The sequence below is a fragment of the Myiozetetes cayanensis genome, unplaced genomic scaffold (assembly GCF_022539395.1).
Source record: "Myiozetetes cayanensis isolate MyiCay16 unplaced genomic scaffold, myiCay2020 scf10, whole genome shotgun sequence".
NCBI classification, from domain to species: domain Eukaryota; kingdom Metazoa; phylum Chordata; class Aves; order Passeriformes; family Tyrannidae; genus Myiozetetes; species Myiozetetes cayanensis.
Window position 1 is genome coordinate 20574805 of NW_026086605.1, and position 24836 is coordinate 20599640.

A 24836-nucleotide genomic window follows, 5' to 3' on the forward strand; every position below is an offset into this window, starting at 1 on the left:
TCTGTTTTGTTCTAAAGGTCTAGGGATTTTGGCTTCTTAAATAAGTGAAGCTTATTTTGTGTCCATTAATTCACATTTTCCTACTCATTTAGCACATTACTAATCTCACATTTGAAAAACAAGCCAAGCCCCCATTAGCATGGCATTGCTGGATCCAGCACTTGCCTTTAGGTGAAGAAATTTTTCCTGATAGCAATCTCAGCATTTCCTGGTGCACTTTGAGGCCGTCTCCTCTTGTCCTGTCATTTGTTACTTGGGAGAAGAGACCAACACCCACCTTGCTACAACCTCCTTTCACACAGGTGTAGAGAGTGAAAAGGTCTCCCTTCTCCAGGGTAAACACCCCAGCTCCCGCAGCCTCTCCTTGGAAGAGCTGTGCTCCAGCTTCACCAGCTTCTTGCCCTTCTCTGGACACTCCAACACCTCAGCGTCCTCACCATGAGGGGCCCAGAACTGCACACAGTATTGGAGGAATCGGGCAGCTTCTAAACTTTCAGCTCAGGTTTGTGCAAATGCCATCCAGATGTCAGTAGAAGCTGCGGTCGTGGAATTGCAGTTGGGGCTGTCACAACTGCAGTTGTGCTAGTTATGCCAAGGTATAGATACCATGGAAAGAAAAACCCTACCTTATCAGACTACAGAAACTGGTTTTCACTCATTTCACGATCATTTTTGCTCGCCACAGAGAGTAATCTGTTGGCCTGATTTAGAGAAAGTTATTTTGTAATAGAGATATTTCACTGTATCTTTCTGAGGGGACAGCTAAATCTGTTAAGTGAATGAGTAGGCTGGCTTTGACCTTTGCCTGTTGCAAGCCCTGTTTTGTCACTACTTGCTGGAGACAAAAGTTTCCAACTTTTCTGCTCAGTTACTTATTAGCCTGAATAATACAAAATCCAAGGTGTGCAGTCTCCATGTGCACTTACATTTATACACTATGCTACTCTCCGTGCAGCCTTTACTTCTAGTGAGGACCTACACAAGATTTAAGAGTAAATGATTGTGCTGGTTTGGGCTGGGGTAGAATTCGTTTTCTTCACAGTGGCTGGTATGGGGCTGTGTTTTGGATTTGTGCTGAACACAGGGTTGATAGGATAAAGATGTTTTTGTTATTGCTGAGCAGGGCTTGCACAGAGCCAAGGCCTTTTCTGCTTTTACTGCCACGCTGGTGAGGAGGCTGGGGGTGTGTGGGAGGCTGGGAGGAGACGGCTGGGGCAAATGTCCTGAACCGGCCAAAGGGATATTCCAGACCATATGGCATCATGGTCACTATATAAAGTGGGGGGAAGAAAGAGGAAGAGGGGACATTCAGAGTGATCTACCCTACTTCACCTGCCTCTCTGCAGGGCAGTGTGGTGCAAAATGAAAAAGATCCAACGCAACTAGGATTTAGTAACAATTGCAGCCTTCTTAAAAATACATAAACTAGCATTAATGCTAATGGTAACAGCAGTGAAATGGAGAGTTTATCACTGTTTATCAGCGTGTGGAGCTTGATGTGATTTAGACTTTGTGGAGCTGTGGCTGCTTTTCTAGCCCTCCTTCAGAAAGTGAAAGCAATGCATATTTTTTTGCCTTCTGCCAGGGAGGAGCCCCATGTCTTCATCCTTAATTTTTTTTGGCTTCAGAAGTACTACAAATATAATTTATAAAAGCAATCATGGTGCCTTCTTAGCACAGCCTTGCATTTTTTATTCCTGCAGTCAAGAGTAATGACTGCACTCGCTACACACCTGAGCTCTGAAGGGGCCTTGGTGCACTGAATGCCTACAGGCAAAGCAGGGCGTGCCCAAAAGGGGCTGGTGTTTTAGAAAGCAGTCTGTCTTCCTGCAGATAGGTGGTGGGGAACACCACAAGGAAACGCAGTAATGAAAATGTGAGGATCCTATGGGTTGGGGGTGACTGGTGTTAACAAATTGTTCTATGTGAAATAATGTCCTCCTGATGTTCATTAGAGAGAGAAAGTATTTCAGTGGATACAAGACAAATTATTAGATTATATATCCTGGTGATTTGGAAGCAGTGCTCCTGTCCTCTGCACCCAGATACATCCAGTTCTTGTTCTTCTATCTTCTTTGTGGATGTTTGAGTTCTGAGATCAAAAGCATGAACAGGAGTGTGGGATCTTGGCTTGCTCATGTGTTGCTACTGTGTGTCTATTTACAAGTTTTCTTCTTCCCCAGTTTTTCCAGGTGATGACAAGAAATTGTGTGGTAAACTTATGTTAGAATATATGTAATGGCATTTCACCAGCACTCAAATGTACTCTGTACATGCCAACATCCATGCCATATTCTTACTTACCTGCCTCAGCAATGATGTTTGAGCTGCCAAGACCCCACCTTGACAACCACCCGAGTCATTAGCACATGAAACTTGAATGTGAGAGCTGGAGCAACTGGCCATGCTGCTCAGTGCTGTTTTGCTGGGACAAGGGTCGTGCTGATGGTGTGGGCTGTCAGAAGGGGACAGTGAGAGGGAGGTCAGTCTTGAGGATAGTGTTGGGGTTTCTAACCCATTTCTGTCAGTTTTATCTCCTGGGATCAGCTCCATCAAGTTACTGCCACCAGCAGGGTCTTTTTAACTGTGTACACAGTGTTAAAAATAGTGATTCCTGTTCAGGTCAGAAGAGAGATTTGCTACTGTCCCACACAAGCTCTCTTCTCCAGCCTGCCATCAGGGAGCAGCAGGGCACAAATATCTACTGCAGAAGGAAAAAGGTAGATGTGGCGATGGCAGGGAGGGACCGCAAATAGAAACCCAAGTAATCAGTGTTAAAAATGACAGATTGTGCTGCACTGCCCACCTTCATGAGACAGTCCTGGATGCTCAGGAACGAACTTACTTATAAACTGCCCGACACACTTAACACAGGAACCTCCAATGTATTTCCTACATTGTTAACCTCTGAAGCAGGCAGCTCAGTGTGGTTGCAAGGCATGAGTGACCCCATTTAACCTATTTTGCTATTGTTGACAGACCGCAGCTGCCAACTGTTAAACTCCAGAGGAATTTGGAAAGTCAGACTACAGTGAACACTGCAGTTGTCAAATATTGTCCTGAATCATAAAAAATGAATACATTCCTTTTCTCAGCCAGCTACAGCCGAGACGGATCAAAGTCCTCCCCAAGTAATGAACGTGAATTGCCTCAGCTAACATTCCCACAGTAATAAACTGGATCAACACTGGCACCCATGTTTGTTAGAAACCTACACTTCCAGAGCTATCCTACAAATCTTTTGTAGTTCCCGACTCCTGCGTCAAGCCCCACACAATTGGTGTTTTCCCAGCACTGCTGCCAGCAGGAGCTTGGATAGGCGATAAAGCACTGACCCTGGACAAAGCAGGGTTTGTTGCCTGCTTGCTGGGGTGGGGAGGGCGGGGGAAATGCCAGGCACGGCTCAGGCTCTTCCATCCTCACCCCCAACGCGAGAGCAAGCTCAGAAGGTTATCTGCAACGAGCCATCTTTTGCTGACGGATGTTTGTAGTGACCTTGCAGGTGCTGGTGGGCTCAGCCCTCGCTCTGGGGTTGGGACACAGAGCACCAGATGGCCTTGGCAGCCGGCGTTTTCTCTGAGCCAGCCTGCTGAGAGTGGGCAATGTGGAGTGTGCAGTGCTGGGAACAGCCATGGCCCCACAGCAGGGCCAGAGACTGGTCTGCAATGCAGCCAGAGCAATTTGTGCCTACAGGGTTCTCCTTCACCCCGCAGGTCTGTGCTTTCCACCACTGCACTGGCCTATTGTCCAGTCTGGCCCACCAGCACTGCAGCACGGAGAGCCTTTCCCTGTGGAACTGTGCTGCAGAGGGGAGGGAATTAACCACCATTAGCAGCAGTGAGGGGAGATGTCATCCCTGAAGGCCAAAAAACCCCTCCACTCTCACCTTGAGAAACAAAGCCGCTTGTGTTACTATCTGGAGTTTGTGCAGCTCTGTGCAGACATGTGCCGCTGCACAGAGAAGCCAGGCTTTTCCAGGGATGAGCTGGACAAGGAGTTTGCTGGTTGAGCTATGGCATCCTTTCTTGCTTGCCACTGCCCATAGAAGGAGCCTGTGGGGATGAACTAAATTTAGCTGGGTTGGTGAATTAGTCCCCTCCCCAACGTGCCTAAAAGCTGCAGTTTATCTGAACAGCAGGGGGCTTACAGCCTTGGTGACAGGTCAGCTTTACCTCTCATGAGGATTGGGTTTGGCGTTGTGGTTTGAGTTTGGGGTTTTGTTATAATTTGGTTTAGTTTTTTTGGGTCTTTGAAAGGCAGCTGTGCTGTGGTGAGATTCACCGTGAAGGAGAGGAAACAGAGGGCACAGCAGCACAGCATTACTGAAGACAACCAGGACTTTCAGGACAGGGACATGACTCTGTCTGTAGCTGCTGCAGACTCACCCACTAACCCTGTGCTTGCCAGAAAGGGCCTGTGTGGGGTTACAAACTCTTCTGTTTTCAACCTCTGGCAATTAGTTTTAAGGGAAAGATGATGCTATATCTTAGAAACCACTTATTTTTATACCATTAGGAACAGCCAGCATCTCACTTAGAGGTATTTAAGAGAAATAACCACTGCAGAACACCTCTGTGCTCTATGTGGGTGGAGGTTCTGCTGCTCAGGCACCATCAGCCCCTTGTCCATGTGCTCCACTCTCCACATCAACTCCAATGGCACTCTCCAGCAGCCATGCACAGCAGCAGCACAGGGGGGTATTGCCTTGGGCAGCCACAGCACTGTCCCAAATGTCTGCAGACACAAACAGCTATGGCCATGGGGTCTACTCTGAACTGGATGAGGGATGTGCAATGGCAAGAACCACTAGCCTGCACCCAGGCCCAAGGGGGAGCCAGAACAGGGACTATGGCCACTCAAACCTTCCCCTCTTTGCTCTAGGATTCCCTGGTTTCCAGCAAGCATCAAGTGAACATTTTTTCACAGAGCTCAATTTGTGACTGTGGGAACGAAGGGGCACCTGGGTGATGCAGTAACAGGAAACACTGACATGTCTGGTCTCATCATCCTGAAGCAGTGCTGGACACAGAGGCAGCTCCTGGCTGCCTTGCATAAGGGAGAAGCCACCAGTGCCACCCTGGTCTGAGGCCTGGCTGTGCCCACCTGGGCCTTGTTGGATGCCAGCAGGCAGCTGCTCACAGCCAGACCAGTCTGACTCAACTTTGTAAACCCCTCCCATTATTCGCCAGGATAAACACAGCCAGGCACTGGGCACCTCTTCTGCTGCCCAGGGAACCCCAATCCAGTGCACAAAGGAAACAGCAGAAAGTGGACACTTCTGCTTTGTGGATTCACCCTGTTTATTGAAGGCAAACAGAAGGCAAATAACGGGGACACAGAAGAATTGTAATCTGACTTTGGCTTCTGATTTTCCTGTGTGATTGACAGCATAGAGGAGGGAGGGAAAAAAATCTGTGTATTAAAAAAAAACCCCAAACAGTGAAAGAGGGGATGAAAAAATGTTGGACAATTAGTGACATCTTGTGAGCAGATGGAGGATTAATAATGACAAGGAAATCCAAAGCCATGCCGAGCATTCCTTATTGCAAACAAGATTCTGCAGGGGGCAGGGATAATGCTTTCCAAGGAAAAGCAGCAGAGGATAAACCACCCACACTGGCTTTGTGAGCAGCAAGGTTTACTTTGGAAAGACAGTGACCACCTCATAGCCCTCTGGGGGAATCACCCGCTCCCGTGCATGCTTCTCACAGTAGATTTGGTCTTCCACGAAGAAGTGTCCTTTCTGCTTGAGATTGGTGCCACAGTCACTGCACACGTAGCACTCGGGGTGACGCTGCTTGTCCCGGATCTTCACAAACATCCCTCTGGGGAAGGAACCAGCACCCCTCAGTGCCATGTGCCCACCACCAATCTCCCTCCTCCTCAGCCACCTCCCACCCAGCCCAGACCCACATCAGCCCTGAAGGTGGATCGTTTTCTCCTGCTCCTCAGTCAAAGTATAGGCTCTATTTCTGGTCAGGCAGATGTTAACAGCACTTTCAGAAGCCCAACATGTGCTGGCATGGCAGCCCTCATCTAGAAGGTGTTTCCCAGCACTGCCTTGCCTAAGTTTCACCAGGACAATCCTATCACCTGTGGTGATAAGAATTACTGTGATGGCATCTTTAGCTGATGGCTAATGCATTAAATACCCAGGATCAAATGGCAGACAGCAGCGTGATCAGCCGGGGGAGCAAAATCCAGGTCCAAAATGACCCAATGGCAAAATCCAGAAATGACTGCCTGCTAACAGCTGAGGGGGACGAAGGCTGCTCAGCCAGCCACTGCCCTTTTGTTAGTGACTGACATGCCAGGTATGTGTGGGAGAAGCACGGATCCTGGTTCTGATCTCAGACACTGCTGCTCAGGAGCTGCAGTGAATGGATCCAGCCAGATGTGGGCCAGTCCTTACTGGAAAACTTCATAGCTTAACCCAGCAGATGATGAGGAAAACTACACAGCAACTCATTAACTACCACCAGCCACAACACAACAATTTTCCAGTATTGTTTTGTTCCAGCAGCCATCTATATTTTCCATAATTCATTAGTTTTGAGTGCTATTCATAGCTCTGTGCTTTGTCTCCAGACCTACCCAGCTGGTAGAATAATTACAGGGTTTGTCTCTGATTCATGTTTTACAGATATGGATTGCCTGTAATGAGTCTGCTGGTCCAGGTGCTTCAGGCATGCCAGGACCAGGCAATCACAGTGCAGTGGGTCTCAGCAACAATCTGAGTTATTGTTCAGTTTCTCAACCACATATTCTTCCCTGCAACCCCTGTAGCAGTTGACTACAGCAGTCAAGTACTGGTAGCCCACCTGCACATGTCATTTCTCCAATGCTTCCCACCACAAGCAATCAGAGACATGGGCTGGGTCCCTCATGCTGTCACACACAGTACAGCAGCTCTGTATCAAACCCAAACCCTTGCTGTGCTGGAAGTTGGATTTTACCCACATAAAGACAACAAAAAACATGTCTGTGCAGACACAATGGAGGTGTGTGCTCCTACAGGAGAGCAGGGAGCAGAACACAGCTCTCCTGGTCCCCATTCTCCCCATGACCAGCAAGGCAAGTCATCCTACCACGTCTGGGAGTGCCAAGACATGAAATGCATTATATACAAAGGCCCTGAATGGAAAGACCATTTTCTTTCCAGGTGCTGTAAATAGATTTCAGGTAAGAAGCAAAACACTGCAGCAACAACTGCTTCAAAGTTTGTCTCACAGGGACTTGCTTTGGTTTCCATTGATACGGATCTGTAGATGGAAACCCAACTCCTGCCTCACTGCAGGGGACTGCCACGTTAGCATTATTAAAGCTGGTGAGAATAACTGTGCCCTGAGCTGGCTCCTGGGTGCACTGGATGTGGGTAAGTGAAGTGGTTTGGGTGCAGTACCTCAGTCCCTCGCACAGGCATGGGATGCTCAGCCTACAACCCCAGGGACAGGCTTACTTACACAATGCCAGATCCACACTTCTCACACATGGGCAGCTTCTGGGCATTCCCAATCGATGAGGCCACCTTTGTGGTGGGGGCTTTGACACTCCTAAATCCAGATGGTTTGGTAGGGTCTCCTGGAGGTGGAAGAAAAGTGCTTCAGAGCATGTGTGCTGTGTGTCTCAAGGCTATTCCACCCAAGCCAATGCTGTGCTGGGGGGGATGATGTTCTTTAATCCCAGCTCTGAGGCAGGGATTCATGCATGGAAAGTGGGCAGGGATTTAGGGATGTGTGGGGAGGAGGAAGAGAAGGGACACAGCTGAACCTGGCCCTGGAAATTTGAGGGCCTGAGATTGTGGGCAGTCAGATGAGAGTCTCATCTTAAAGCCCATCAGACTTCAGCTGATGTGTTTCACATGCACAGATGCACAAAGCAAAGCAAAGCCTCAGCCTCAGCCCCAGCCTGTGGCAGCACTCAAATCTGCCTGACGTGTCCTGATCACACACTCAGGATCAAGTTTATTTCCAGATTTGGGCTCAGAAAGAGATGGGTGTCCTGGCAAGCTAGTGAGGGCTGTCACAGTCCTTTTCCAGTCTGCTGTCTGCTATACAGTGGAGCTGGCTGCCCCAAGACTCCTGCAAGACTTGGTTAACAAACTCCTTGTTCTTGAAGAGCCCTGGGACACTGGGGATAACCTCGTGCACCCCTGCTGCTGTGTAACATGCTCCAGGGATCTCCCTAGTGCAACTTCCCTGGGGCAGGGATGATCTGCAGGGCCTTAGCAAGAGACATGTGCTGACCTGGATACCTAAAACAGCAGTGGATCCTAGCTGGAGGATACGAGGCAAGCCTTTAAATCTGCAGGGAAAAAGGAGCCTCTTATAAAATGACACCAGTGATGGGACATCTTATCTATATGGCTTTTGCAAGAGGTTCCACACAAGGAGCGTTGCTGAGACTTTCATGATATTTCACCAACACACCTTGGACTGGAAGGAACACTGATAGAAACCCTTCTGACTGGTGTCAAACCAAGAGCACACTTACAATGGGTGTTCCTGGTGCAAGGGGCAGAAAAACCCTTCAAAGGCACATCCTGGTGACCAACAAGGTCAGGGACACGTCACAGCCCAGAGCAGTATCACTGACAGAAGAGCTGAAGGAAAAAGGGGGGAACTGCCTACCACACCTTCCTGTCACCACTGCTCATCCATGGGGCAGGTAATGCTGCACTGGTTTGCCTTTGGGGCAGCCTTCAGCTCAGAGGTTTACACCCAGTGCAGAGATGATGGTCAGAGGAGCAAGTTCCTTACGCTCCAAACACAGCAGGAAGTGCCTGGCCTCCAACAGAGTTGCCTCAAGTGACCCTCACTGGGAAGGACGCAGCAGCAACCATATTATCAGACTCTTCCCTATCACCTCTGCCCCCTCCCTCTGCCTCAACCAGCACTTTGCTCACATCAGCAACACTGACAGCATGTTTTTAAATCTCTCTAAAGGAATCAGCTTAATCAAATAGCCACAGGAAATATGACAGGTTCCACTCTGTGAAACACTCTCCACCTAGGACTACAGGGTGAAGTCTAACCACAGACCAGTCGTGGTGCTTCCCAACACCCGTGCCCATGCTCAGGCCCTGGGGCCAGGCTCTCAGCTGGTGTCAGCCAGTGCAGGTTACAGTCGGCACGCCCCAGGGGACTTGTCCCAGCTGCTCACAGCTGCTATTCACAAGCCATTGCCTGGAGACAGGCTGGGAGAAGCTGCCACCGATGTGCCATTTATCCATTTATCCAGGGACATGCTCTGACTCAGCAGCAGTGTTTGAGGCTGGCCCAGCAGCACGGCAGGCTGGGGCACTGTCTCCTCAGGGACAGACATTCCTTTGGGGCTGCGTAACCTCCCAGCCCAGCTCCCCAGGGGCGATTATCAGCTCACAGTGGAGTAATGCCAAAGCCTATCCTGGCCTGTGATCCAGTAGGCAAACCTTGTGCCAGAGAATCCCAGTAATGCTGCAAATCTTCAAAGAAAGATAAAACAGACTTTTGCTTCTTATCTTCTTCAGCACTACTAAGCACAGGGGTGGACCTTGGCTTTGTGAGAAGTCCCGGCTACTCCAGTCCCTTCCATGCAGGAGCTGAACCCTGAGGGCAAGCTGCAAACACTCAATATTTAAAAGACGCTTTCAGGTAAATATTTTAACAGCATATTAAAGACTCCAAGATTCTGGTTTCTTTCTTCCTATTGTTTCCTTATGTCCTTCATTTTGCTGTTTCCCTACAGATCCCTCAGACCTACTAGCACTTGGCTGATCTGTTTCTCCTTGTGGTGAATATCTCAGCACTAGGCTTTTGTTGGATTAAACTGAATGTACCGCTGCCAGGCTAATAACACAAAAGACACAGTCTCAAGTGGCCTAAGGAAAAATAACGGTCATTCTTGGAATTCTTTTCCTATTCATTTGTTTATTTTATTTTATTTAAGGGGAGAAGAGAGTACAATTTGGCCCCCAACTACGTTAATTGGTTTTTTTATCTTAAACTCTATAGCCCTGAACTGGGCAAGTCCAGATGTCAGATGAAAAATGCCAAGCAGAGAGAATTTTCAGAGGTTAAAAGCTATGAACTGCTCATAACCCAGCTTCCATATTTTTACAGTCAGCTGCAGAAGTGGATCTTTTTTCTTGTGTAGGGGATTTGAGTTCAGAAGCATTAGAACTCACTGAAGAGCACTATCTTGTGTTACCATCCAAAGTCTTGAATGTAAGATGGTCTTTAATCAATGAATATTATCTTAAAGGTGGCCAAACTTTAGAAAGTATAGAAGAGTTTCTGCGACTTTTAAAATTCCTTCCTGATAAGTGTTGCAGAGGTTTATTTCTTGAGCACTGATATGGGCCCATAGATGAGAGAATATTAAGGAGTCAAATTAGTGACAGGGTCTGTAGGTTTCTGTAGAAATAACCTAAACTTGCTATCTTGAACAATCAACTGCTAAGAAAGGAAAATAAAGTTTTAAAATACTGTACACAGCCCAAGGAATGGTAGAAGGGAAGAGTACACTTAGATCAGGTGTGCTGTAAGTACTCACCTTTCTCTTCTGACTCCAAGATCTCTTGCAACACAAGGAATGAAGCAGACTGTCTGGGTGGCTCATTTGACTCTTGATTCTCCTGAAGCATCTTGTAAACCTCAGATTCTCTGCCTATGGCACTGCTGCTTGGGGGCTGATTATGCTGATCTAAACTGAGGAAGGAACAGAGAATACTCTTGTTAAACAGATGAAAACTAAAGCCAATCCCCCTAGCAAAGTTTTCACAATGCGTCACATGACTGAAGAATGAACGCGCAAAACAAATGCACAAGAGGAGGCCATAAATGCAGAGGTGCTGGATGTGCTCACACAAGTCAGCTGCAGCCCAGGCGGGGTCACACTGGGCTGTCTGCATTCCCTACTGTGAACACCTTCTGCACGACTGCCCCCAGCCAGTCCCCAGGTGTTCTCCCTGCTTCACAACTACATACTCCAGGAACTAAAGCTTTCTGCCCAGGAAATCACTGCTCTGTTAACAGGAAAATAAAGAACTCATGTGCTGGGATGGGAATCTCACATGGAAGCTGCATGCATGTTCCTTGCATGCATAAACTACCTTACACTGCTACCATACACCGGTGTGAATCCCAAACTAAGTAAAGTTTATTCCATTAAAAAGAGACCTTTGCCACTACCCTATGAATTAGTTCTAAATGCCACCTTCACAAAAGTAAAAGCTAACTAGAAGATTCTCTGATTAGCAATAATTTTTAAAGTGAGTGTTATTATTTCCATTTTATAGGTGGAAGCTCTGAGCCACAACCCATTTATTGCATTTAATTAAGGTTAATGAGCAGATCAAGGGCAGAGGAGATTTCTGCCTGCTAAGGCTAAGCCCTCCTTTCAGCTGTGCCTGAGGTACTGCTGTCACCCCTCATGCCATGAGGGACTTGCACCCTCAGCCTGAGCTGCTTCAGGGGAGGCTTTTCACAGTGCAGAATGGCAGAAAGGGCAGTCATTGTGCCTGGAAGGGTCTTCAGAAAAAAAAAGAGGCTGGAGGCAGTACCTAGGATGTTCTCTACATCCAGTGGGTACCTGATAAACTACAGGCTTAAACTGCAGGAGGATATTTAGCATATCCCTTGGGAAAAGTTTTCCAACAGACAGACACTGAAATGCCACAGTAGAACGCCATGGACAGGCGAGCAACCTCTGTACTATAGGATTTAAAAATAGTCTAGACAAATATCCACTGGGAATTATTTAAATCAATGGTTTAAATTGCTAAATGCTGTTTCTAGGGGATGGACTGAAGAACACAAGAAGTTCCTGCCTGTCTTGTGTTCTGTAGCTGCAGTAAAACATATACAATAAAATGAGATATCTGACAAGTCTCCTCTGATGGTTCAATTCTATAATGCAGTCTTAAAAATCTACGTGGTCTATTCTGTTTCACCGTTCCTGCACTCTGTGTTTGCCTGAAAAGTACATAAACATCCTGAAGTTCAGACTAAATTGCAGAGGGAAATCCTTTTATTGAGGAGGCAACTGCATACTTTCCATGCCAATGTGCAATTGAATCATCCGGGAGTTACTCTACATAATAAACTCTTCAAGCATCAGAGGTAAAATCATCAAATGTGTTATAAAATGCTATTTCCATAAAAAGAATCTCATAAAATGTTTCCATATTTAGTAATTTTCAGAGGAGCAGGAAGAACAGACATGTAAGCAACTGAAACTTTGAATCCTGAATCTCAGTTACTGAAGCCTCTCATCCAAAATAAAATAATGATGTGCCTTCTGTTAGACAGAAAATGCCCCATGCTCCACATTACATTCAGCTTATGTAAACTCATATACTCCCACCACTCAATCCACCCATAAAAACATTACGCAAGAAGCCTTTCATTGCAGTTTGCATACTAAGAATGTTTCAATAACATGCATCCAAAAAGCAAAGGCTAAATCATCTTAAAGAGCACTAGAGCCAAACAAAGCCATCACATTTCAACCATGCATTGTTGTAGTGGAAAACATACAAATCAGCTCTCCCAGAAATGCACTCTATACATACATTTACATATACAAGACTTCCAAAAGGCTATAAAAAACTCCAAATCCTAGAATTTGTACCAGCAGAGTAAAATACCTCCAACTGCCAGGGCAGAAAAAACTTCACCCAAAAGCACATGTATCTTTTGAAAGGGCAAGGCCACAGACATAGAAAGTATACTTGCAGGTTAATAAGTCTCCTTATGCCAGCTGATTTATGCCACCTCCTGTTACACAGGTACTTTTTTGCAGCAATCACCAGCAATTGGTGTCCTTTTCCAAGCACACAAGTTCCCTGATGCAGAAACTTTGTAGGGGACAACTCCAGCAACCTTTACTGCATTTCAGACTCATACAACCATTACTGGATCTCATTGTTGCTACCATGGGCAACTTGCAATGCTGACTGACTAACATTCTATCACTGAACCTTGAATATTGACAAGAAGATGGGAACAAAACCCCCAAAAAAGAAAGAAAAGTACAGCTTATTTTTTACTAATGGTATTTTACTATTTTATGCCAGCACATTTTGCAAAGTTCACAAGAATCTCAAAGCTACAGGAAGGCCCGACGCTTGGAACACTCACTTTTGGAATGAAACAATTACTGATGTCTGGGACCCTTCTGTGATCATTATAAGTCATCCAGGCCAGCACAGCCAGCCAGCGGTGTGACCACTTCTGGCATGCACACAACTGACTATAGGCCAGAGCAGTGACTTACTTACATCAAGTAACTGCACTGAGTGACAAGGAAGGAGCAAATCCTCAGCCTCCCCCTATCTCTAGGCTGCTGGCACGTGGCAAAGCTTGGTATGTGGGTCCATGGATGAGGACAGCAATTTTTCTGCTCTGAACTACATGGTGGTCAACCCAGAAGGGGACTGGGAGCAGCCAAGGAGCCATGAGATCTGACTGCGTCCTTTCATTCTGTCCCATAGAGGTCACGGGATTGAACACCTCCCTAGATAATGTCACACAGCTGCAAACTGCTTGGTCTCACAGTGGGGTAACTCTGCTGAAGGTTCACAATTCAGCCTTGACTGGAGACCTCCTGTGAGATAGCTAAACGTGCCTTCTGCTTCACCTATCTCGATACTGAAGTCCTCCCTGTAGAACCCTCGAGCCTGTCACTCAAAGGTACGGGCCAGGGGCTTCCCAACTTCCACAAAGCAAACATCAAAGAGCGCCCAGGCCTTGTGATGCTGAGGTTCTCTGCAGGTCCAGTAAACCTCAGAGCATGTTAAGCATCCCCCACTCCTACAGGCAAGGAGGTAGCCTGTGCTGCAACAACCTCTGCAGACAAGCAGGCAAGGGTGGGAACACAGACTGGGCTCTCCACTTGCCTGGTGCTCCAAACCCATGAGTGTTATCAGCCAAAGATGGAGACCACAGGTACCTGCTTCAGTCTGAAATGAAACATGCCCAGCACAAACTCCACTGTCAGTGAAACAAAAGAACAAAGTCGTGTGGCAGCACCTGCCAGTCACAAACAACAACAGTCATTTTAAGTGCAGGAGAAACACAAGCTTTCAGGATAAAGCACTCTCATCAAACCCATCTGCTGCAGATGGCTCCTCCAGGAAAGACACCAGCTGCCATCAGCCCCCGCTGTGAGGGTGTGCAGGGGCAATGGACACACTGACAGGCTAAAGCCATGTTTTGGTGCTTCCCACAGTGTTGGGCACAGACAAAATGCAAACAAAGCTCCTGTGAAGAGTCATGCACTAATGTCGAAAGGGTGAAATGTAAATGCTGTTTTCTTGTGACCGGCCAATGCCATGAGCCACAGACACGGACGAGGGACTCGTGGACACCGAAATGCGGATGAGCAGATGTGCTGAGCTGGCTGCAGAGGCAGTGGACAGGTTACCTGGGGAAATCAGGGCTAACAGAAGAGATTTGCCCCTGCAGGGTGTCCATGATGTTGCTCTGCGAATAGAGCTGCAGGGGAGAATTGAACTGCACGTGCAGCACTTTGAGTCCTGGCACCTCCACTTCCACGGGGCTGTTGGGACAGACCTGGGCCGCGTGCTTCAGCTGCTCGGGCCCCACTCGGACCTGGCTGGGGACGGAGGAGGTGCTGTGCCTCCGCTGCGGTGACCCGGAGCTCTGTGCCTGCAGAGGGTTATAGACGGAGGCGACGGGAGCCTGCATCGCACCCGCTGGCAATGGGCGGCTACGGCCCCACGTGTTCACGTGGGCAGGGAGAGTTGTGTTTGTTTGGGGGTTCATTTGGAGATTACATTGTGGAATTGAGGGAAAAACGCATAGGAGGAAGAAAGGAAAGAAGAAAGAAATTAATGAAGGATAAAACCAAATAGTCCAAGCCATCAAGCGGCTGCAGAATACTGTCTGAAGGACACCCACTGAATATATGACTTTAAAGGCTTCTGGCTAATGCTCTGGCTCTGGTCTTGCACTCCAGGTGTGTCCACACAAAAACTAAAATGCAAGCACTCTACTGATGAGCAAATGCAGGGGTTGTAAGCATGAACATGTGGCAGCAGGGGCTTCACTATGTACTAGCTCCCTGCGCACACACTCATGGTCCCACTGTCCAGACAAGGAATGCCACCTTCATTGCTGCTCTTCCCAAAGCTGCCTGGGTGTCCTCCTGATGGGACAACCTCACCTCTCATACCAAAACAGATGTGCTCAGCAGCAAGGCTTCTCCCTTCCTGCCTGCTTTGTGACACCAAATCTGGTGGAGATGTTTACCTTTTTTTTCTATATGTACCCCAGCCTCTGCATTTACATCACACACCCTTTAAGGATGAAGCATGGACTAGGTCCCCAATCATGTCACCATGTGCAGTGGTAGCATCAAGCTGCCAGGTTCAGATAGGCTGTGTATCTGCAGGGTACAGGATGGGGATGCAGATAAACGTCAGGTAAACCCAGAGCAAGGACAGCCATGTATCAAATAACTCAGCAAAACAGATGGGCAGGAATTTAATGGCAGCTGGAAGGCCATGTGAAGGGAGAACCTACTGGAAGAACCAATCCTGTGCTTGTGCAGTGGGGACACTACAGCAGGGTTTTAGTGGCAGGCTGAGGACCCTGGCTCCCACTGAAAACTGGCAGCAATTCATTTGCTTTTGGTGACACTGTAAACAAAAGCATATTAGCATCCAAGGCTTCATCCACAGTTCCCCCAGCATTCCTTTGCAACTTGCTGTGTTTCAGCAAGGAAAAGATTAAGGAGATGCCATGTACCCCACATGCAGCAGGGCTGGCAATGGACCTTCCTGTTAGGAGGAGTACAGTGAGCCACAGCACCAGAAGGAACCCACTTATTTGCTGATCCCTGAAAGAAAAAGGGACCAGCCACAAGTTTCCAGCCAGATCTACCTGGCTTCCAGGAAAGTGCTCTCACCTGGAGGGGACTCCAGACTAGACCAGAGGTATTATGTGACTGCCAGGTGGTCCCATCAGATTAACGCAAAGTCAGATTTTCCTTGTCCTGCTCTGCCTCTGCTCAGCCCCTGAATGAGGTTGCTGAGTCTATCAGAAGCAAATGAGGAACAATCTGTCACCTTGTCTGCTGACTGCAGCACTGTAACTCTGCCTAGAAGGGACTATGTTGCAGACAGGGCTGCCAATGCAAGGGGCCAGCTTCAGTCAGGGGCAAGTTTTCAGGCTTGTGTTAAACCACAGTCTCAGGTATTTGTACCTTGCAAAAGTAGAGGCTGAAGTTACTTTTGTCTCTCCATTCACAAGGCAGAAATTTAGTTGAGTATTACTGAAAGCACTGGTATTGCAGCTTTTATCGTAAAAGTGGCCAAAGTCTTCCAAGCAGTTTGATATTGTAATGCAGAGACTTAGGGCAGTTAAGTAGCCTGACCAACACAGCCAGAAAGATTTCGGACAGCTCCTGGTTTATTACCTCCAATGAAAAAAGGGAAACTTTGAACTCTAGGATAAAGTAATGTCTTTGGTGAGGCTCAGATGCAAACACAAAAATCAATAGGTCGTTTTAAGGTTGGGACCCTTTTCAATCTTATACATAAAATCACTCACACAGGTATGAATGTTTCAGCTACTTTTAAAGTGGAAAGCAAAGCTTGCTAATAAAACACAGAAATACCCTAACTGTGCCAGAGTCTGTTTATGAATCCTAGGCTAGCCAGGAACAGGGACAGGTGTGCTTCCTGTGCTAGTTGGTACCTTTCCTGCCCAGCACTGCAGCAAAGCCGGCACAAAACACTAACTTTACAAAGTGCTCATAACAAGCTATCAGGCACCTGTTCAGACCAGCAGGTTGGTTTGTCATGCTGAACGCACGCGGAAACTGCGTCGGTCTCTGCTAAACAAAGAAACACAAAAGCATTAATTTCATTTCTGCATCTCATCAAACGATCCCCACTCCTCCGAGCTGTGACCCTGGGAACAACATCCACGCTTGTGCCTCTGCTACTTCCCTTGATCTGAAAGAGAACTTTTCCTGGTTAACAAACTGGTGCTGTCACAGCAAACTCGTGTCTCCTGAAACCTTTCCCCTGGAGGCCTAGAGAAGGATGGGAGGTGAAGAAGGTACTTACGGCTTGGTAGGCTCCGGGGCCCCAGGTGATGTTTTTGACTCCACTGCACTGTTGAAGGTCTGGATGTTCTCTGAGGAGTAGAGGCCTGCCGGGCTGTTGTACTGAGCAGTGATCACTCTGGGGGTAGAAGCTGTGGCAGCAGTGAAGGGCACTGCGCTCCGATTGTGTGCACTTCCTATGTGCCTTATTTCCTGCATGCAAAGGAGCAGAGGCAAAAATCAGAGGTGCTCAGGCATGCAGGTGGATGTGAGAGGGCAGCCTGGAGCAAGCAGCAACTGGTGGCCTTTGCGTGTGGTGTCAGCTGAGGAACAGGCGACCACAACCACCAAAGCAGGTGAGCATCCTCCACACATCATGAGCGCCCATCCTGGAGGGCTTCATGACCACCTTCATGACATTTCAGAGTTGACATACTGGGAACACAAAACCTGAGAAACACTGCCAGAGCTATTAGCTCAAGGTGCCACACACCTAGGAAGTCCTCCAAGCCTATGATAAGCCACAGGACTTACCTTCTCATGCAAGACTATAGATTTTAAGCATTCCTTGCAATTCCTGAGAGGAGGGCTGATTTCTATGGAAAAGTGAAGATGAGGGGCAGAAAGAGGAGCACTGCTCAATGACATTTGAAAATCTGGCTTCCCTTAGATAAGGGCAACCCAAAAAGAAGGGATTTGCCATTACTACAAGTCCTCTGGAGCATCTCTGCTCCTTCAGCTAAGACTGGGGTTCACAGCTCTCTGATGAGCAACTTTGGAATTTCTGGACAATAAACTGCCAAAATGGGAAGGTGACCATTGTTAATATAAAAGACTGTCCACAGGCACTGACAGCTAACTGTCAGCAACTTCTTCAGCATCAGAAGTATAAGATAGCACCTAGATGTTCTGGGTTTGCTGCAAACTGGAGGTTCTCAGCAGTATTAGTGTATACTTAAAAATATGACTGTGACTTAATAAGGGGCAAATCCATGTTAAATAATACACAAGGTAAGACTCTTAATCACAGGCAACGCTAACAAAAATGGGGATATTTCTAAGCTCCAACACCAGTTCAGCAGGCTGGGAATTGGCAGACTTAGGGTAGAGATAACAACATCCAGGGCTTACTTCTCCCCAGAGAAGATACTTGACAAAAGCAAGCAGAGAGTACAATGGGGCCTTACTACAGCGGGCATAAGAAAGGACTAACAGTCACAGAGGTGGCTGAGATATGGAGGGCTAAAAGATGGCACCAAAACATGCTTTTTGAAATGTTTCAGACTGCTGTAAAGATCTGGCATGGCTTCAACACAGGGCTAATGTCCAATGGCACAGGATGAAACAGGGCACTTCTTAGTGTGCTGGGCCCATGGTTCCCAGCTCTAATTAACACAGCCAGTTCCCACTCCCACTCTATACAGGTACTGACTTTTACAGCAATGACGTGAGCCTTCACCACCCTATGAACATCTCACAGCATTTGTTTGATAGAGATATAGTTACAGGATAAGTAGTTTCCAGAAAAAAGTATGACTAAATCCACCTACAGATTTTTCTTTAAATCACTTTTATGTCCCCAGACTTCCTTAGGCAGCTGGATAGCCTTCCCAGACTGACAGATGGGAGTCATCTAATTTCATGGCATTCAAATGCTATTTATGGCATCAAGCAATGCATAGGATCCCTCAGAGAAGAGCAGCATGGACCCAAACACACTCATTACTTTCAAGTCATTTGAAATCAGTGGAGTAGCTCAAGTTGTTCAGGTGTGGGATGACAGAGCTGCTCTCCCATGGTTTTCTGGCCAATGTGTATGGATGTCAGCCATGAAGCTTTCCCACACACCAAAGGAAAAAAGACTCTGGAGTAATTAGCTAATCTCCCTTTGTTTCAATCGCATTCAAACCACAGAACAGCACTTATGAAAACAGTCTTTTCCCAAGGCAAAACTGTAGATTTCATCAAAAGAAAAAAAAGTTACTTCAGCCTGTATATCACACCATGGGGAAAAATTATCTGATATCAGCATTAAATACACATGGTAGCCCACCATTAGGAGGCCATGAATGGGAGAGGGTTACAGATGTGCACATAAACAGTCGCTTTAATGAAAGACTGAGACAGAAGATTTAGGCTAAGGGGGCTAAACTCTTAGGTCAAACAGGCTCAAAGTTGAAAACATGTCACAAAATGTATTGCAGAAACATTTAAGTAATATCCAAGAATTAGAGAAAGTAATGTACAGTATTTTTTTTTTAATTCTCTTTTCCTAAGTAAAGCATCTCAATTACATACCCCACATGCACATGGGCACATTTCCACATCCACTTCTGTCAGCCAAGCCCAAATCAGTTTGACAGTGATGAAGGCCTCAAGGATCCTTAACTTCCTACAAGTGTTCAGAAAATAAGGCAGCTAGACAGAGAAGAGGGACTGACACCACATTAGAACCTTGACTCCAAGAAGAACTGCAACGTACACTCAGGCACAGAATCCACACAGGAGCTTTTGGCCTACTTTTGGCCACCAGGTAGGTTTTCTGCTGTGTAGTAACATCTAAGACTATAAATGAAGCTTTCAAAAGTATCAGGACATCTGTAGTAGCTCTCAGGTGGACAAAGGTCATTGACCATAAGGGAGTTTATAATGGTTAAATAGAGAAAGCGGTGCAAAAGGCAGTGTCTGAAGATTAGAACAGAAAAATCCTATCTGGAGAACAGTGCTGAAGGTGTATAACCCAAGAGTCTGTAGACAAGTATTACAAGAGCAGTAACATTATAAAGGTCATCTGGATAATCCAAATTCTCCAGCACTTCCTGTCACGCCACGCTGCTCTTTCTGCTTGAGCTGTAGAAGGAATTTGCAAAGAACAAGTGCTTTCATGATCCCAAGATCAAAAGATAATATGTTTTCACTGTCAAATATATTTACTCAGGGATTTTCCAGAACTGCCATCCAGGCCCTGTGCTGTGCAGCAGTTTTGTTAAAGCCCCAGCTTCTGGAATCATGTGCTTATGTGAGAGTCTCTGACTTAGTATTGGAAAAAAAGTCAGATATGTGACATTCCCAAAAACCTGTCCACCAGTAAGCAAGTGAAAAACGTTAGTACCAAAATGCTGCTACATGCTGTGTATGTGTGGGGACAGCAGCTGGTTTATGCAGTTGAGGTGCCTGGGACCTGCAGTGTCTCTAAGGCTGTGGCATTCCCAAGACCAACACAAGGAAAAGCAGCAAGCAGCACTAAACAGCATCCCTGGCTGGGGCACACACTGCAAGAGCAATAAGCAACAGTCTGTTTGCAAAGGAAGAACAGGCAGTCAGACAAAAAGAACATGATCTTATCCAGTCAGGACATGACCTGCTCTTTCTTTGACAGTGGTACAGAGGACTGTGACTAACATTAGATCTCCTCAGAGATATCTTCGGTTGGCACCTGCAGGCAGATCTGAATCACTTGCCTCACCCTCCTTGCAAGCCATGGTGCTGCCTCAGTCCCCTTACGCCAGCCCTGTCTGCAGCGGGCTGCAGTCAGCAGCAAGCAGGGATACTGACAGTGGCTATTTTGATCTGAAGCTGCGATATGGAAGTCCAAATCCCCCAGGCAGGATATTCAAGAGCAATATTTTACCATATAAACTGATACTGTGATAGTTGAATTGTCTTTGCACAGACACTAGACCTGCTCCCTTCCTTCCTCTGCAGAGGTATGTCTCCAGAGGCGCTGGCAGAGTAGCCGGATCAAGGTAAAATAGATTAGCAACTGCACAAACTTCTCTGCTAGCTGCTTCTGAACTCTCACTTCAAAATTTAGCCATTCCTTCAACAGTCCCCTCCCTACCTGAAATTACCTCCCCTAAAAGAACAAGTGCCAAGTGGCTTTGGAGCCCGACACCATGTGTTCCGGGCACCAGTGCCAATCCTCCCATCCCACAGAAAAAGCTATTTCTCAACCCCAAGGACAAACAAGGTTTGTAGGATCCCAGCTTTGGGTTAAATGTGCTCATCTTCTGCCAGATGAATTTTCTGGGTGCCAGATGTTAGCAGCAGTAGCCCTCTCGGGGGGCAGATGTGGACACTGCACCACAGCCGTTCCAGCTGGGTGCTAAGGGGCTTCACCACCGTCACTCCAGCCCTGCTGGCAGAGAGCTGCCAGCAAAGGTACCAGTCTGGGGGGACAGGGAAAATATCCCTGTGCTGGGGCAGGAAGCAGATCAGCATTTCCTACTGCACCGGCTGCAGGCTGCGTCATGGGGAATTTTCTGGGAAAACAATGGCCCCTTCCTCCCTCTCAGGCCACGCTTGGTGACACTGACGCCCAGCCTGTGAAAACCCCATAACTATATCAGCTGTCACCTCTATGCCTGGGGCCAGCCAGCAGCTCATGGCGTGGGCAGTGGCTTCCTCTTCACCATACACCAAGGATTGACATGGCTACCACCATGGGACGCGTTTCGTACCAGAAACTGGGATGTGGGACTCCCGAGAAATTCCCAGCTGTGAGCGAGGCAGACAGACAGACAGCCAGTCCAGGATGAGCCACCTCGATCAGCTAAGCTGGGGCTCATCCCATGAGCCAGGGGCACAAAGCCATCTGGACGCCTCCATGGCCTCATGTGCCCTTGGGCAGGTTGGGGGTAGACTGGGGTGAGGGTGGGCTTTTGGCACCCTTCCACCCTGTAGTGACACGTCCAAGGCCATCCTGGCTGCTCTGATCTCACCACCACCAAAAACAGGAAACTGGATGCTTTATATACTCACTAAATAAACTAAACCAAGATGTGAGGGGTCAGACAGCCTCTCCTGTTTAGTGGGGTTTCCTCTCCCCACAGCACAGCCTAAAGGCAGCCAGCAGGGCTGGGGCCTCAGATGTGCTGGCTACTGCCCTGCTGCCACCACACCTACAGAACCCTCTCTCCCCTGGCTGCCCCCTGCCCCTTCCCAGATCACCTCTCTGCAGTCCCCAGAGGAAAGGCAGGACAAATACAAAGCAGGGGGCTGCTTGAAGCCACCAAAAATTAGTTTCAGGTGTGGAGTAATGATTTGGAGACTGGCCAGTAGAGTTATTTCCTAAAGCTCCAGCTCTTGGAGTGGGGGGATTCACTCTGACCTCATGTTACAGATTAAAAAAAAAAAAAAAAAAAAAAAAATTAGCACCCAGGCCCTGCAGTTGCAAGGAAAAATGAAAGCCTCCACGGCCCCACAGAGCAGCTCCCCACCCCTGGAGCAGCTGAGTGAGCCAGCAAAACTCACTGCCCCATAGGGCCCCAGAAACGTGGGATGTTTTTGCATCCCAAGTCAGAACCCGGAGGCTCAGGGCCAGCAATGCTGGATTGCACACCTCGAGAGCCACGCCAAAAGGAAACATGATTAAACATCTCTCAGTATAAATGTTTACTCAGTTCTAAGAAAGCAGGCCCCAGACCAAACCTCAGGGAGCAAGAGCATTCTGGTCCTGCGGGCAGGGAAGGAGAGCAGAGACCAGCAGGCAAACCCCCAGCTCCATCCTTGCCCTTGCAAAGGGCCAGCTCACGCCCAGCTGGTGTGCTGGGGAGGGAGGCTGCTTGTGCCAAACATGCAGCAACAGCTCAGAAGATGACATCTTCATGGCAAACTCTACCCCATGCTATGTTTCATCAGCTGTGATCACAAGTATTAAAAAGTGCCTTTCCTTTCACCTCTCCCTCAGTTATTGTTTGGGGTTTTTCAGCTATGGAAAGATCTTTTGCAATGCTTTGAAATCTGATTTGAAATTAGGAAGGGTTTGGGGGTTTGTTATTGTAGGGGGTGAAACAATAAGACTGGCTTCCCACATCATCTCCCTTCACGTCCCTAACACATTCCACACCCATGCAGTAACCCCTTTTAACCAAAACCAGCAGGTCGCGATATGCCAGCACGGTTCCCTGTCTGAAACACAGTGTTGTTACTTTATATACTTAACTGCTTCATGCATTGCCCACACATGCAAGACCTTATCAAAAGCCAAGCCAGTCACACACCCAGTTTCTATAGCCCCTGCCTTCTTCGTATCCAAGGAAATAAAATACATAAGATGGAAACAATGACATCACTCCGCAAGGATAAGGACGAGCATGGGACAGGCACTTTTAAGAAGTCTTGGGAAGACAGAAGTGGCTGTCTATCTCTCTCATCCTACAACTACACTGATTCACCTTCAGAGCTCCTCTGGATATTTCTCTTAAAAAAACCCCAAACAACAAAACAACAGGCTTTCCTTGTGTTTGAAAGCCCATACCTTCCGTGGCTAAGAGAAGCTGATCTATCCATCTCAAACCAAGAGTTTTCACAGACATTCTCAAGGGCTGATGTTAATACCTGTGCCTTGCTGCAAATGGGGTATGTGGTCTTCAGGGAGCTGGACAAGTTTATTTGGAAATAGTTCTGGTGTTCACTGTCCCTTCTGCTGGACTCTCTCAGCTCTTTCCTGGCATTAGCTCACTCAGCAAAAACAGATACCTTCTCCCACAGAGCCCAGCTCTGACAAGACACTGCACAGTCAGAGGGTGTAGAGTTTTATTGTTTATTTTATCGAGGGGCAACACAGCCATGCACACCAGTGCATGAGTCAAGACCATAATGCCTGGCCCAGGATCACCAGAGCACACAGCTGACTCTGAAAGGTATGCTGGTCTCTGGTCAGTATCATCAGCAATTAGAATTACCTTCTTAGTCACCAAGTAACTTGTTCACTCTTGCTGAGATCACTTTTCTCAAGAAACATTATGCAGAAGGGAGAGGCAGACATGTTATTTTAATCTTTCCAACTGTGGTGAGGAGAAGTTCTTGATGGGAAAATGCCTGTGATGAGAGTGATTGCCTTTACAAGCTGGGTGAGAAGGGCAAGTGAAATAACTGAGTAAATACACTAAGAAACCGTCATTTCCTTCCTCTAATGTTGCCATGGTCACACCAAAACAAAGCTACCTCAGCTGCTGAGCCATCACCACCAATAAGCTGCTGCACTTTTTGATGAAATGCGATTTTGTCACTCTTATCTCAGTTTAAATTAACTTAGAAGGATAAGGATAATGGCAATGAAATAATAATAGGGCTGTATGGGCAAAGGTCAGCTTAGACAATGAAGTCAGTCTTTGGATTCAGAACTTCGGGGAATGCATGGGAGGTTGTAGAATGCCTTTTTGTTTTCCAAAGGCAAATAAAAGTATCTTGAACTTACATTCCAAGTAAGGGAAAACACTTCAACAGGGATGATGCAGCATGTCACCAAATGTCAGCCTCCAAAAGGATTACAGAAGTAAAGAAATTGTCTGTTTCAAATTAGGTAAAAAAATGTGTAAGCAGCGATATTAAAAGTGATCTAGCTAGTCGTACAGTTCTTCAGACAAACTGAAAATTATTTTGCAAGATTTTTTGCAAGATCTAGTAACTGCACTGATAAAATAGGAAGATAAAAAAGAAAGCGGACAAGTGCAAGAAATATATTTTAAGACACTGAAGGTAGGAGAGGCAACAAACATTAATTCTAAGAAAGGTGCAAACACATCTGAATGACTACAGTCCAATTTCTACACCAAAGGTTTAAAAGTTAATTTTTTTTTCCTTCAGCCTGATGTAAGGCTATTCACATGTATGATTATATGTCTGCATTCAAAAGGCTATGGGCAAAGCCAGTGACAACCACTGTCAGATGATAAGGACTTCAGCGAACCCCTTGGACTTAGTGTATCCTATTTTCTTTGGTAAGTGAGTTAATAAGTGTTCTGCACAAGACTGATGCCAAGGAAAGCAAATATACT

The 24836-nt window shown here is 47.0% G+C and overlaps 1 protein-coding gene across 5 annotated transcripts in view; it reads right to left on the bottom strand.

Moving 5' to 3' along the window:
- Positions 1–5282: 5282 nt before the first annotated feature.
- Positions 5283–24836, bottom strand: part of PDLIM1 (PDZ and LIM domain 1) — a 44671-nt gene continuing 25117 nt past the window's right edge. For 2 of the 5 annotated variants that reach the window (XM_050339410.1, XM_050339400.1), the window contains exons 4-8: positions 17078–17268; positions 14407–14712; positions 10534–10688; positions 7464–7581; positions 5283–5825 (exon numbers count right to left, since the gene is read on the bottom strand). In XM_050339410.1, the coding sequence (XP_050195367.1) occupies positions 5639–5825; positions 7464–7581; positions 10534–10688; positions 14407–14712; positions 17078–17268 (957 nt within the window). In that variant the 3' untranslated portion in view covers positions 5283–5638. The other 3 variants (XM_050339436.1, XM_050339417.1, XM_050339426.1) reach the window with 3 other exon arrangements.